The following is a 14,038-nucleotide window of genomic DNA, read 5'->3' on the forward strand; positions in this document are numbered from 1 at the left end:
CCACCCGGCTGGCATTCTGAGAAGAAAACAGCCATCCAGAGGCGCCATCCCACCCCCATCCCCCCGAGCCCTCTGTATGGCCCCTTACCAGTGCCCACGATGCGTGTGTCTGCAAAGTGTTTGGCAAGGATGGCAGCCAGGCGGGTCAGGGTCTCTTCGTAGCCTGCAGGATGGGGTAGTAGGAGTGCTTGGCCAGGAGCTGGGGCTCCAGGAGCAGGCACATCCCTTGGCAGGGTGAGTGGGCTTGGGCAGCGGGCTCCAGAGCTGACTCCAAGAGCCAGTCATCCAGGGACTTCGGGCGTGGCATTCACTGACTGTGACAGGCCATCGCACAGACTCACTGTGGGGGAGGCCAGGTCCTGCAAGAGTTCCTGACTGGGCTCAAGCCCATCTCAGCACACCCTCGATGGCTCAGCAGTCAAAGCCCCTTGGGCACCCACGGCTCCGCCTCTGAGGACAAAGCCTGCACCTAGGCCCAGGGCAGGAGAGGGGACAGGCCAGGGGCCCGAGAGCCCGCAGCCTGATCCAGACAATGACCACCAAGCCCAGCCTGAAATCAGCAGTCTGTGAGAAGCCCAAGCTCCTGTCTACGGCCTCCAGAGAGCACCACCCCCATTGTGATCTGCAAAGGAGCACAAGCCAGGCTGCCGGGGGCTGACACATCCCGAGGCCAGGAGGCCAGGGCCAGGGCCATCAGGCTGGCCGGCTCCCAGGCCACAGTGGCACCAAGAAGAAATTGAAAGCTGGAGGGGCCCCCACCCCACACTCCATTTTGTCTCCTTCCTTCCCAGCACCAGGGAGGAGCTGTTGGCTCTGTGGCTGCTGGTACCAGGGCAAGACCCTCCATGGTGTGGGGCTTTTGCAAACACTTGTCTAATACAGGGCCCAGAAGAGCAGGAGCTGCCTCCCCTCCTCCCTCCATGGATGTGTGCTACTGGGCCATGAGGGCTCAGAACAGGGCTGCTAGGGCTCACACCAATGGCCCCCTTTTGGCCCCCTCTGGCCTGAATGGCCTTGTCACCTGGGAGCTCCTCCATGCTGTGCACGGGGCCAAAGTAATTCTTGAGAGCGCTGTAGCTGTTGATGGCCACACTCAAGTAGAACTCGGGCATGAAAGCAAAGAGAGAACCCGTGCGGTCCCCATGCTCGATGGTCCGCAGGCAGACGCGCAGCAGCCAGTATATGTCTAGCATCTTCTCCTGCAGGAGAAACAAATGGGTGCTGCTGGGCTGTTCGTGGAAAGGGTCACAGGAGGCACGGCTTGGCCTGGGGCTTGGGAAAGACTTCCTTGTTCCTCAGTGGGAGCAGTGGCTCAGACAGGCCAGTAACGTGCTCAGCAGGCAAGAGGGTGCACCGTGCCTAGAGAGGCCAACACCCCAGCATAGACCAGAATTCCTGCTCGCATTTTTTAATGGTACAGGTTTTAGGGGTGCCTGGGTGGCTCAGTTGGTTAAGCATCTGACTTTTGATATCTTCTCAGGTCATGATCTCAGGGTCTTGAGATGGAGCCCCAAGTCGGGCTCTGCGCTGGGCATGGAGCCTGCTTAGGATTCTCGCTCCCTCTCCCTCTGCCCCTCCCCCTGCCTCTCTCTCCTTCCCTTTCTAAAATAAAGAAAGAAAGGAAAAGAACAAACAAAAGGTAGGTAGGTATGTAGGTAGAGGTTTTAAGTGAGAAGGTGCTGTGTGCCAGAGTCTGGGTTGGAACACTGCCCAGGGCAAAAGGAGCTATAGGGACAAGTGGGGACAGGGCAGTGAAGAAGCTACCTAGCCTACTCTAGGTCCAGGACAGCAGACAGGAGACAGGGTGGCCAGAAATGGGGAGGTCCTGATGGCCGCGGGGACAAGGGGCTGCTTGCACCAAGCCTGGAGCCCACATTTCTGGGAGTGATAGAACCTTCACAAAAGTCAGCAGAACTGGAGAAGCAGGCCGGGTCCAGGGCGGAGGGGATGTGGCTGAGGACCACACACAGTACAGGGTGCCTAAAAATGCCCCCAAAGAGGTGGTATTGAGGAAGCAGGTCTAGAGCTCAAAGCAGAAGACGGTGGGAAGGTAGAAGGTAGAGTGACTACTGGTGGAAAAGAGACCATAGAAAGTAAACAACCTGCCAAAGACCCTGTTCCCCATGGTATGGTTCCCACATGGTCTGTGCCCAGGAGGGGTCACCAACCAGGCCCTGGCACAGACCCAGAGCACCCACATTTCTTAGAGCCAGAGCATCTGGACCTGACTCCAGCTCTGATTTGTCCTCAAACCTGAGAACCCAAGAAGATATAAGCAGGTATCAGAGGGTGGGCCGGACCCAGGAGGCCTGCTGGGAACCTACTGCCACAGAAGGCCAGAGAAGACTAAGTCTGAGGATGAGGGGGCGGTGTGTGTGGCACCAGTGTACCCAAGGACCACTGTAATGGGGGTGAGGATGTTTCTGCAAAAGGGGCGGGGCTTGCGAGAGACCTTGCAAGACTTTCAGAGTAGTGGAGGAGCCTGTGCTGGGCCAATGAGGTAGCTAAGACATAGAGAAGGAAGGAGGGAGTTGTTGCTGTAGGCAGTCGTAGAGTAAAGGACAGGTATCAAGGGTGTTTCTCTTTACTAATGGGAGAAAGTGAATGAGAAGGAGGCAGGAGTGTGAGCACTGAAGATGGAGCAGAAAACAGTTCAACATAATAAGGGCTATAGTATGAAAAGCCCACAATGAACGTCACACGAAATAGTGAAAAACTAAAAGCGTTTTCTTTCCGATTAGGAACAAGACAAGGATGCCTGCTTTTGCTACTTTTACTCAACATAGTACTGGAAGTCTTGGCTAGGACAATTAGGCAACAAAAAGAAATAAAGGCCATCCAAATTAGATAGGAAGGAGTAAAATTATCTTTACTGACAGATAACATGATCTTATATGTAGAAAACCCTCAAGACTCCACACACATACACACACACAAAAAAAAAAACTGTTAGAATAAATGAATTCAGGAAATATGCAGGGCACAAAATCAACACACAAAAGTCAGTTTTGTTTTAAGATTTATTTATTTGATAAAGAATGTATGCAGAGGGTAAGGACAGAGGGAGAGGGAGAGAGAGTCTTAAGTGGACTGTGCTGAGCATAGAGCCAGACGCAGGGTTCAACCTCACAACCCTGAGATCATGACCTGAGCTGAAACCAAGAGTCAGGTTTTAACCAATGGCCACAACCCAGGCGCCCCATAAGTTGTGTTTCTATGCACTAGCAATGAACAATCCAAAAAGGAAATCAAGATTAGCATAAAAAAGTAAAATCAAGGTATAAATCTAACCAAGAAGGTGAAAGATGTGTACACTGAAAACTATAAAATGTTGCTGAAAAAAAATTTTTAACGACACAAGTAAATGGAAAGACAACCCATGTTCATGGACTGGAAGACTTAGTATTGTTAAGGTAACAATACTACCCAAAGGGCAGCCCTGGTGGCGCAGCGGTTTAGTGCCGCCTGCAGCCTGGGGTGTGATCCTGGAGACCCAGGATCGAGTCCCACATCGGGCTTCCTGCATGGAGCCTGCTTCTCCCTCTGCCTGTGTCTCTGCCTCTCTCTTTGCTCTCTCTGAATGAATAAATAAATAAATCTTAAAAAAAAAATACTACCCAAAGCAAATTACAGATTTAATGCAATTCCTAACAAAACTCCAATGGTATTTTTTGCAGAAATAGAAAAAAAAATCTATCCTAAAATTCATATGGAGTCTCAAGGGGCCCAAATAGCCAAAATAATTCCGAAATAAAACAAAGCTGGAGATCTCCTACTTCCTGATTTCAAAACTTACTGCAAAGCTACAATTATCAAGACAGTGTGGTATTGGCATAAAGATGGACATACAGATCAATGGAATAGTACAGAGAGCTCAGAAATAAACCCTCACATATACGAGCAAAGGATTTTTGACAAGATGTCAAGACCATTCAATGGGGAAAGGACAGTCATTTCAACAAATAAGGGAGAGAGAGAACAGGATCTCCACATGCAAAAGAATGGTGGTCTACTACCTCACATCTTTTACAAAAATTAACTCAAAATGGATCAAAGATCCAAACTTACAAGCTAAAACTATAAAACTCTTGGAAGAAAACATGTGAAGAGGACTTCATGACCTCAAATTTACCACCAACTTTTGGGCTATGACAACAAAAGCACAGGCAAAAGAGAAAGAACAGGTAAGTTAGACTTCATCAAAATGAAAACTGTGCAACAAAGGTACCAACCACAGTGACAAGGCAAGCCATAAAATGGGAGAAAATACGTGTTAAGTCATAATCTGACAAGGGGCCAATATCCAATATCTAAAAATAATTCCTACGAATCAACAACAACAAACAATCCTATTAAAAACGGGCAAATACACTTAAACAAGAAGACATACAAATGGCCAATAAGAACATGAAAAGATACTCAACACCACTAATCAATAGGGAAATGCAAATCAAAAGCACAACGAGACACCACTTCACATTGATTAGAATGGCAACCACCAAAAAAAGAAAAAGGAAAAAACAGAGAGAGTAATAAGTGTTGGCAAGGATGGGAAAAAACTGGAACTCTTGTGTCCTGCTGGTAGGAATGTAAAATGGTACAGTCACACTATGGTAGTTTCTCAAAAAATTAAAGATAGAATTACCATATTATCCAGGAATTCTGCTTCTGGATGTATACTCAAAATCTTGAAGAGGTATCTGTATATACCATGAATGTAGAAGCACCATCAAGAGCGGTCAAAAGGTGGAAACAAATCAAATGTCCACTGATGGATGAATGGACAAACAAAATGTGGTATATACACACCACGGAATACTCAGCCCTAAAAAGGAAGGAAATCCTCATACATGCCACGGTATGGATGAAAGCCATAAGGACATTATGCTCAGTGAAATAAACCAGCGACAGAGCAGGATGTTGTATGAATTCCACTTACACGAGGTCCCCAGAGCAGTCAAATTTGTAGAGTCAGAAAACAGAATGGTGGGTGCTGGAGACTGAGGCAAGGAGGGAGACGCGGGGGTAGGGGGTTCAGGTTCAGTTTAGGAACACAAAGGGTTCTGGAGGCTGGCTGCATGACAACAGGAATATACTTAACACAACTGAATTATACATTTAAAATGATTAAGATGGACAGCCCCGGTGGCCCAGCGGCTTAGCGCCTTCACCCCAGGGCGTGATCCTGGAGACCCAGGATCGGTCCCGCATCGGGCTCCCTGTATGGAGCCTGCTTCTCCCTCTGCCTGTGTCTCTGCCTCTCTCTCTCTCTCTCTCTCTCTCTCTCTCTCTCTCTCTCTAATTAATAAATAAAATCTTAAAAAAAACAATGGTTAAGATGAGAAATTTTTTTTAAAGATTTATTTATTAAAAAAAAGATTTATTTATTTATTCAGAGACAGAGAGAGGCAGAGACACAGACAGAAGGAGAAGCAGGCTCCATGCAGGGAGCCCAACGCAGGACTCGATCCCGGGTCTCCAAGATCACACCCCGGGCTGCAGGCGGCGCTAAACTGCTGCGCCACCAGGGCTGCCCTTAAGATGAGAAATTTTATGTTCTATATATTTTATCATAATTTAAGGGAAAGGAAAAGAAGGTACAGAGATGGTAGGGCAAGGTTCCTAAGAAGATGGTGCTGGAGGGGTGGCTAAGATTGCCTATGCCACAGGGCACCTGGGTGGCTCAGTCAGTTAAGTGTCTGCCTTTGGCTCGGGTCATGATCTTAGAGTACTGAGATTGAGCCCCGCATTGGGCTCCTTGCTCAGCGGGGAACCTGCTTCTCCCTCTCCCTCTGCATCATCCCCTGTGTATGCTCTCTTTATCACTCTCTTAAATAAATATATAAATATAACCTTTTAAAAACTTTTTTTTTTAAAAAAAGATTGCCTAGGCCAGTGGCTAGCCATGGAATCCCCATCAGGGGAGGAGAGGAAGCTCCCTAACCGTGATCACCTCCATGGGGCTGGAGGCAAGGTGGTGTGTGGCAAGAGAGAAAGGGGGGTAACAGGTGGAGGGATGGTGTGTAGAGGTGTGGACAAGGGCTTTGATCATCCAGTTACGGGGGAAGGGGATGCCTCAGAAGGCAGACAGACGCCCTGACATGGGCACTCACCTGCTGGGGAGGGATGCCAGGACAGTAGGAAGAAATAACAAGTCTGGAGGATTTGGGACCTGGGGGTCAAAGCATGGTCACAGAGAGAGTACATCACCTTTCAGTTTACTACTCAAGGCTGATGGCCCTGGGAAAGCAGACACTCGTCCTCCTGGGTCATGACAGAGTGTCCCTAGCAACAGGATGCACCTGACAGACTCCAGGCTCTGCGCACATATTATTGAATCCATGAGTAAATGAATGACAATGTAGGAAACAAGGCTGTAGCTCAAAGGAGGGAGGGTAAGTCAGAGGGAAGCAGGTGCAAAGTGAGGGCAAGTGGGGCTCTGGGGAGCGCCCCTCCACCCCAGTGGGAAGGAAGAGGCAGGGGCAAAAGGAAGACAGGCAGAGACAGGCTGTGTTCCTCCAAGGGAGGATGTGTGAGCTGGAGGGGAACTGGGCTGCCTCCAATGGCACCTACTCAAGCTCACAGGGCAGGAGAGCTCCAGGGGAAGCAGCTTGGGGTATGGCACATAGGAGGAGCAGGGAGGGAGCACGTGAGGGCAGGGAGCCTCGGAGGGATGGCACAACCCGGCCCCATGTGACTAGTCAGGGGGCCTGGGAAGGCAGCAGCCACTGTCCAAGGCCACATCAACTCACCTGGGAGTAGACAGTAGCATGGACCCAGGCAAGCCGGCGACTCAGGTGGTCCAGCTTTTCGGAGAAAACCTTCTGACTCTTGGTCAACTCTGCAAGGATGTCCTTCCTCTGCCACCGAAGGGGAAAGGAGGACAGTCAGGCCACACCCACACCCACCCTGCCTGCCCCAGGTAGCCTGGTAGGGACCCCACCGGTGCCCAAAGCAGGCAGAGGGTTGGGCAGACACAGCTCCACTCGCCGTCTCCTGCCTCTGACCCCCCTCCCCCCCGCAAGCCTGAGCAGGGCCTTGGTCATCTGCACAGAATATGGAAGTGAGATGCAGCTGAGGCTCCGTGAGCCCCTGGCCAGGACACCCCAGGGACCAGAGCTCTAGAAGCTGCTCTCACCCTGGCCAAGCCTGGGCTTTGCAGACCACTGGGGTCAGCCTGGGCCTGCCTGGTCCTACTCCCCAGGCCTGGAGAGCTATGGCAGAGGGGCTCCAGGGGGGTGGGGGAGTCAGGTCCTGCTTCCTGCTGACTCTGTAAGTGGCCGATGAAGCACTCAGGGTCGAATTCATAATTGATGAGGAAAGTGGGTGTGCGTCAGCACTTAGTGGGCAGGGGGTGGGGGCACCTTGGCACGGGCCGCAGCTGGCAATGGGGCTCAGGCCCCGTCCCGCCCTAGTGCCAGCCCCACTCTCACCGATGTGGCATAGTTGGGGGAGCAAGGACAGAATAACCACTGGGCAGCCCCCAGAAGCAGGGGCAGGGCAGTCCAGATTTCCTCTGTGGCCTTCCCTAGGAAGCCCGAGCTGGCTAACCACCTCCTCGTTAACCGCCCTCCTTCCCTGAAACCCATCTGCCCATCCAAGCCTTACCCGCTTAGGGCACCGGCGCAGCTTGTCCTCTGTGTCCCTTAGAGCCATGGCATACTCATTGACATCATCAGACACACCCACCATCTAGAGCATCAGACACCACATATCCAGCATGACCCTTGGGCACCTTACTCGCCGCCCCCCCCCCCCACAAAACCAGGTCCGGCCCATGTGTTTCTGGCAGCACGTGACTCTGGCAGCACAGTCACACACAGGCACTGGGCACACACGCACACACAAGCATTGTAATGCCCAGGACTACAGGATGTGCTTGTGGGCCACCAATGGGAGACCTTGCCCAGCTGCTGGTGAACGCTGAGATTATACATCATGATGGCGCCATCCAGGACTTCCAGCAGGGAATTCTCAGTGAGGGGCTGCTCTGGCTCCTCAGGAGGCCGCCCCAGCAGCAGGCCCTCGTTCCAGTGGCTGCCCTCAACTAGGAAGTGGGGGAAAGGCAGGGTCAGGGCTACGGGCTCTCCCCTAAACCTGTGGTGCCAGGATGGGCCTCGAGATAGGAGAAAGGGCCCCTTCCCCCTCCCTGGGTCCAAGGAGGGCTGTGCAGGGAGAGCATGGGGGCGGGGGCGGTGTAGGACCTGCAGCTCCAGGCCTATTTCTGCAACATTGATTTCTTCCCCTCAGAGTGCACTTCCCATGTCCTTGAGACACTGCCAGGCCCCAGGACCAGGAGGGAATGGAGGTGCGGCCTGGCTGTGCCCAGGGACACCACGTTTAGCCTGGCCCGACACCTACTGTCCTCACGAGTCCTCTGTTCGGCGCTCAGCGTGCGGACCTTCACTTTCTCCGAGGTGCTCAGAGGCCGCCGTGGGGTCATCAGGCTCACGGCCGCTGTGCTGAGGAAGCGGTTAGCTCGGCCCAGGGTTGGAGAACTGAGCCAGCTGGGCCGGGGCAGGGGCAGCACGCCCCCCATGGCCAGAGCCTGCGTGGGGCGCTGTGGAGGAGAGAGGAGGCCAGACGCCACTCAGCTCCCCGGGACTGGGGCCCCCGTAGGGTCCCCTAGGTTTGTGGGGCTGGGAAATGGAGGAAGGTTTGTGCCTCCACCTACAGCAAAGAAACCTGCTTGGTGAGAAGCTCCTTGCCTGTGTGGAGAGGGAGGTGGCCCTGTGTGACACCCCTGCCCTTATGATAGAGGGACAGCCCAACACCAAGCCCCCTGCCTGCCCCTACTGCGGCACCTGGGCCGCAGCTGGGGCTGGCTCCTCATCCTCGTCCAGGTCATCCATGGTGGCCGCCTGGAGCTCCAGCGGGTCGATCAGGATGTTGGCCTTGGAGGCAAGGTCATCTGGGAGGAATGGCAGGAGGGGTCTCAGGCCAGCAGAAGGCCCAGGGGTCACAGTGGAACTGCCCAGGATGGCGAGAGTGCACTGCTGCCTGAGCAGATACCACTGCACCTTTGCCTGTGGGACTCTCCTTAGTCCACCCTGGCCATCACGGCACCCCGAGGCCCTCTGTCTCATACGGCCTTCACGGCAGGACCATTCCCCATCACACCCTCTGTCAGTGCCTCTGCTTCCAGTGCCTGCACGTTCTCGGGGGGGGGGGGGCTGCCTCTCTGCGCCATCACTTCCTTCCCTTAGAACACAAGACCTAGGGCTGTTTAGGCAGCTGCTCGTCTCATCTTGCACACAGGCCTCACCACAGGCTTGTCTGCCCCACCTCTACATGGACAGCCGACCACAGCGTCCCTGCTGCCTCTGGCAGCCCCCTTCCTCATGGTGCCCTGGCCCCATGGCCTCCACAGTGAAGGGGCCCTTCCCTTCACCTCTACCTTCCCTCTACCTCCTTACTTGGCTCACGCATGCCGTTCTTACATGCGCACCCCTGACTTCACTCCCTCATTTCAAGAACCTCCCAAAGCTGCCTCTGCCCCTGGAGTGAGCCCACACCTGCTTTATGGCCCACAAGGCCCTCAGACTTCACCTGGGGGACTTGGCCTCATTTCCCAACTCTCCCTGCTGGTGGCTTCTTCTCCAGCACAACCACAGCTTTCTATCTCTGGACCCTGGCCGGCTGGTGCTGGTATTCCTGCCTATGCATGCTCTGTGCTCACAGCCACTTATGCTCATCCCTGAAATCTACTCAGGCAGCACTTATGAACGTGCCCCTCCCACCCGTGACCTCACCAAAATCCTACAGTCACTCCTCTGCCAGCACGCATGCCTCTAATTCATTACGGGATTTCCAGACTTCCCCTGGGGTAGGTGCCCAGAGGGAAGAGATGGCTGGACCTAAGATCTGAGGCAGATGGGCATCTCCCTGCTGGAGCAGGTCAAGATACTCGGGCGCCCTCTGGTGGAGCTCGGAACACACGGCAAAGCTGGCTGAGGGACAGCCTCTGGGCCCTCTAAGCCCCCTTCCAAGCCCCATCTGCCCTGCCCACTGCCCACAGGTCTGCACGCACCTTTGAGGGTCTTCCGAAGGTGTGAGAGGAGGCCTCCCAGGCGCTGAAGGTCGAAGTAGTCTACCTTGCCATTATAGAAGACCTGGGGTGGGATGTAGGCCTCTGCAAGGAGGGGTCAGAGAGGCCAGGCCAGCAGTGAGCCAGGCAGGAAGATCTACTGAGAAGCCAGCCCTCTCTGTTGCTTAGCACAGAGGGGACCCATGGCCTCTGCCACCCACCCGCCCAGGCACACAACATGGCTTCCCCTCCCTCCACCATTTCAGGTCAGTGCCAGCGACTGCACGAGTTGGGATGAAGGGGGCATTCGGGCTGCAGTCACATTCAGAGAGGGCCCTGCCCCAGCCCTATGGATAACCTGTAATCCAGGGCAGATATAGTTCCCACTGGTCCTCAGGATCAGTGTTTGTCCCATACAACATACAAACACAGCCCCCAGCACCTCAGAGCCCATCCATAGTGTCCTCTACAAGGACTGCAGAGGACCGGACAGGCTGGGACTGAGGAGAAGAGCCTGGACTAGGCAGGAACTTGTGGGGACAGAGTGAATATGGGCTTGCCACTCCTCCAGTGTGGGGCTCCTGCTGCCCTCTGGAAAAGCCGCCCATCAGCAAGAGAGAACTCAACCGGACAGGAAGTCTGGGACAGCTCCATCCCCACCCCACCACCAGCTCTGCACTCTACACCATCACCCGGGGCAGCTCTGCCCAGCCTCTCTGATGAGGCCTGGCCCTACTCACCCTCACTGAAGGAGGCACGAGGATTTGAGGCCTTGTATTCATCCCAATAGTAGCGCAGGGCAGAGATCAGCCGGTGCAAGAAGCAGACCATGTACTCAGGGGGGCAGAGCATAGGCATGTTCTGCAGGCACAGGGCACAGGACATGCATCTGTGTCAGCACAGAGCCAGCCCACTCCTCATCCAAGGCCTGCCCCAGGACTCTGAGTTGAGCACCAAGAGCAGGGCAGCAGAGAAAGAGTGTGACGAGGCAGGGCCACAGCAGGATGAGGTACCAGAAAGTTGCAGACTTGGTGACACAGCCAGGAGTCCACAGTGGGCTGGCCTAGTGGACACTCACCCCCCGGCCACTGGCATTCTCCTGTAGAAACTTGCGGAACTTGGTCAGGAAGATGTATCTAGAAGCTTCACCCTTTGGGGGAATGAAAAATGAGGCTGTGAGGAGCTGGCCCCAGAGCAGACTAGCTCAGTACTGTGCCTCAGCCTGGGCCCCGCCATGCGAACCTGAGCCAGTCCCCGCCCTTTGGGCCTGAGGGCCCAGTACCAGCACCCCTCCCTGATGGGGCCCACACAGGATTCTGGGCACCACTCACCCCATTATCATCTTTATTGTTCAGCAGCAGCTTCAGGATCTGGACCTGCAGTTCTTCCACCACTGGGGCAGGAAACAGGACCCTGAGCCCTCTTTGGGCAGGACCTTGCCCACAGGCTCCCAGGGATGGGAGGGGAGGGCAGGTTTGGATTGGGGCTCCACTCCCAGGGTCCCACAGGCCCCATCTAGACAGGGTCGCTACCAGAAGCACCTCCCAGTACATACAGATATAAATCCTCCACCCGCTATCCAGTGCCCCAGGCAGGGGGCCGACCTTCAATGCGCTTCTTGAGCCTCTGGCAACCCCGTTCATAGGCACGCCTCCGAACACGCTCCTCGGCGGTCTCATCCTTCACATCCTTACTGTCTTTGCCCTAGCCAGGAGCAGTGAATGAAAGACAGCAGGACTCACCCAGGACTCAGCCAGGCCTGCTTCAGCCAGGAGACCATCCTTCCCTCCCCTGCCCCATAGACCAGGCTGGAGAAGGGGCCACCCATGCTAAGGGCCGAGTGGCTCAGATATTCTGGGCCAGCCCTCACTGTGACCCTGCCTGCCCATCTCCGTGGGCCCACCTCCCTGCTGGAGCGGTGGGGCCACCAGGTGGTGGGGATGAGCTCCTGGAGACCAGCCTCCTCCACTCGCAGGGGGCTCTTGATATAGAAGAAGACCACAGACCGAAGCACGTCGAAGCTGGTGGTAGTCAAGGCAGAGATCTGCTCACCAGAGGGCGCTCTGTGCATCCTCATGGGTTCTCCCCTGGAAGCCCTCTCCAAACTCACCTATCCCACCCTCACAGGGAACCACAGCTATTATGAGCCTGTCTCCCTGGACCATGAGCCCCGATAAAGAACCATGGCTGTCAAGCCCAATTCCCAGCAAATGGACAAAAAAGGCTTGTCACAGTAACTTGAGATTGAGAGGCAGGCTGGAGAGAGGGCCTAGTGGTCTCTCCGTCCTCTAGCTGTTTCTGCCTCCAGGAGGCTGAAGACCCCACCCAGACAGAGAAGACGGCTACCAGCACAGGCTTCTCGGCCAGGGCCCTCCCTCCTGTGACACAGTCCTCAAGGCTGCTGGGGAGCAGGAAGAGCAGAGTCCTAAAAGACCTTGTAGCGACCCCCACTGTGGGACTCGGAGAAGGAGCGGTGCTTTGGCTGCAGAGGCCAGCCCCTGGTGGCACCTCCACACCTCCACACGATGCAAGAGTCTGCAGCCACCCAGAGATCCCCGCGCAGGATGACCAGCTGGCCAGGGGCCTTTGTTCTACCCTTCCTGCTCTGTTGACAAAGTGTCGGGAAGGCTGGGTTCCAGAAAAAGGACTCACATCTTGGGTGGCTCTGGTCCCCAGCCTCCCTGGGGATCCCTGACCAGAGGTCCACTGCCCTCCCCAGCCTCTACTGACCCTGGAGGACACCACATGTCCGGCCCACCAGGCAGCAAGGGGAGGATACAGGACGTTGCTAAGCAGAAATTTGCGGGACTTCTCATGCCTCAGGATGGCGATGGTGAGCCGCAGGTAGTGGATCTGTGGGGAGTGGGGGTTCAGAGTGGGCAGCTAAGGCCCAGGGGGCTCGGGGCAGGGACAGGTGCTCCCACCTGCAGGCCCAGGTCTGGGACGATGGGAGAGAATCGGTAAAGCCGCAGCAGGGACATCATCAAGTGCTTGAGGCAGTCCTGCACTTCATGGTCCTGGGGGAGAGAGGCCACGCTGCATGCCTGCCCAGTGGAGGCCAGGCCCCGGGCAGCCATCTCTGGGTCCTTTCCCAAGCCCTCCCTCCCGGGACCTCTCCCATCTCGGTGGGCCTGCCACCTTGGCCTGAGGCCTGAAGTCAGGAGCCTCACCTCCATGAAGAGCCACAGGAGGTCGAGGACCTGACGCACCACGGACTGAGCCTGCGCAGGGGTGCCTGCTTCCACGACGCCCCGCAGGAAACTCATGAGCACGGCTTCTACCAGGTACACCTTGCGCTGCACCAAGGCCAAGGGCAGGCACTGGTAAGGCAGTGGCTTCCCGCCCCACCCATGGCACTCCTGCCCAAGCACGTGGCCAAGGCCACGGGCAGAGATGGACTCTTGGGCTTCCTCAAGCAACCCCAAAACACAGATGAGCTCTTCCAGGGTCTGAATGAGACACAGGAAGGGCCATTGCCCCAGAGCACCTCAGTGATTCGCACATGCAGTTCCCTTAGTAGTGACATCATTTCTGCGTCTTCTAAGACATCCCCTGATACCCTTGGCTGGAAGCATCCCCTCCTACCCTGGGTGACATCCTCAATGCCAGGTGATGGTGCGGAGCTTCACGCACCTCAGCTTCCCAGCCCCTAGCACAGGCATGTACGCTACCATGCTGTGCCTCTCTCCCTCCCTGGCGTCCTCTCACCAGAAGCGGTGCGAAGCGATGGAAGATGTGGGCCAGTGTGAGGAGGACAGTGGGCTGGCCTTGCAACTGCCACTCAGAGCTATTCTTCTCCACCAGCCGGCCTTCCTGTGTGTAGGGGAGAGAGGACAGTGAGGAGCAGAGGGCTGCAGAAGGCCCTCAGCTCACCCAGCCCAGACCCCTGGCTCACCACAGAGTCCAGCTCCACGCTGAGCACTGCCTGGAAGCAGCCTAGCAACTTCTGTGCCCGTACTAGGTCAGCGCGGGGCGGGTCCTGCAGGGGCCGGTAGCCTGCCACTGGGTAGG

The 14,038-nt window shown here is 55.4% G+C and overlaps 1 protein-coding gene across 8 annotated transcripts in view; it reads right to left on the reverse strand.

The window, feature by feature from the left end:
* Positions 1 to 14,038, reverse strand: part of RNF123 (ring finger protein 123) — a 30,666-nt gene that overhangs the window by 7,249 nt on the left and 9,379 nt on the right. For all 8 annotated transcript variants that reach the window (XM_055343709.1, XM_055343708.1, XM_055343707.1 and 5 more), the window contains exons 11-28: positions 13,923 to 14,037; positions 13,736 to 13,840; positions 13,198 to 13,323; positions 12,952 to 13,044; positions 12,807 to 12,880; positions 11,931 to 12,048; positions 11,632 to 11,731; positions 11,359 to 11,420; positions 11,106 to 11,177; positions 10,768 to 10,888; positions 10,031 to 10,132; positions 8,805 to 8,911; positions 8,362 to 8,560; positions 7,902 to 8,047; positions 7,609 to 7,692; positions 6,753 to 6,860; positions 1,022 to 1,199; positions 89 to 163 (exon numbers count right to left, since the gene is read on the reverse strand). In XM_055343709.1, the coding sequence (XP_055199684.1) occupies positions 89 to 163; positions 1,022 to 1,199; positions 6,753 to 6,860; positions 7,609 to 7,692; positions 7,902 to 8,047; positions 8,362 to 8,560; positions 8,805 to 8,911; positions 10,031 to 10,132; positions 10,768 to 10,888; positions 11,106 to 11,177; positions 11,359 to 11,420; positions 11,632 to 11,731; positions 11,931 to 12,048; positions 12,807 to 12,880; positions 12,952 to 13,044; positions 13,198 to 13,323; positions 13,736 to 13,840; positions 13,923 to 14,037 (1,985 nt within the window). The remainder of the gene's footprint in view (positions 1 to 88; positions 164 to 1,021; positions 1,200 to 6,752; positions 6,861 to 7,608; positions 7,693 to 7,901; positions 8,048 to 8,361; positions 8,561 to 8,804; positions 8,912 to 10,030; positions 10,133 to 10,767; positions 10,889 to 11,105; positions 11,178 to 11,358; positions 11,421 to 11,631; positions 11,732 to 11,930; positions 12,049 to 12,806; positions 12,881 to 12,951; positions 13,045 to 13,197; positions 13,324 to 13,735; positions 13,841 to 13,922; position 14,038) is intronic.

This window comes from Nyctereutes procyonoides, unplaced genomic scaffold (genome assembly GCF_905146905.1).
Source record: "Nyctereutes procyonoides isolate TBG_1078 unplaced genomic scaffold, NYPRO_anot_genome, whole genome shotgun sequence".
Taxonomy (NCBI): Eukaryota; Metazoa; Chordata; class Mammalia; order Carnivora; family Canidae; genus Nyctereutes; species Nyctereutes procyonoides.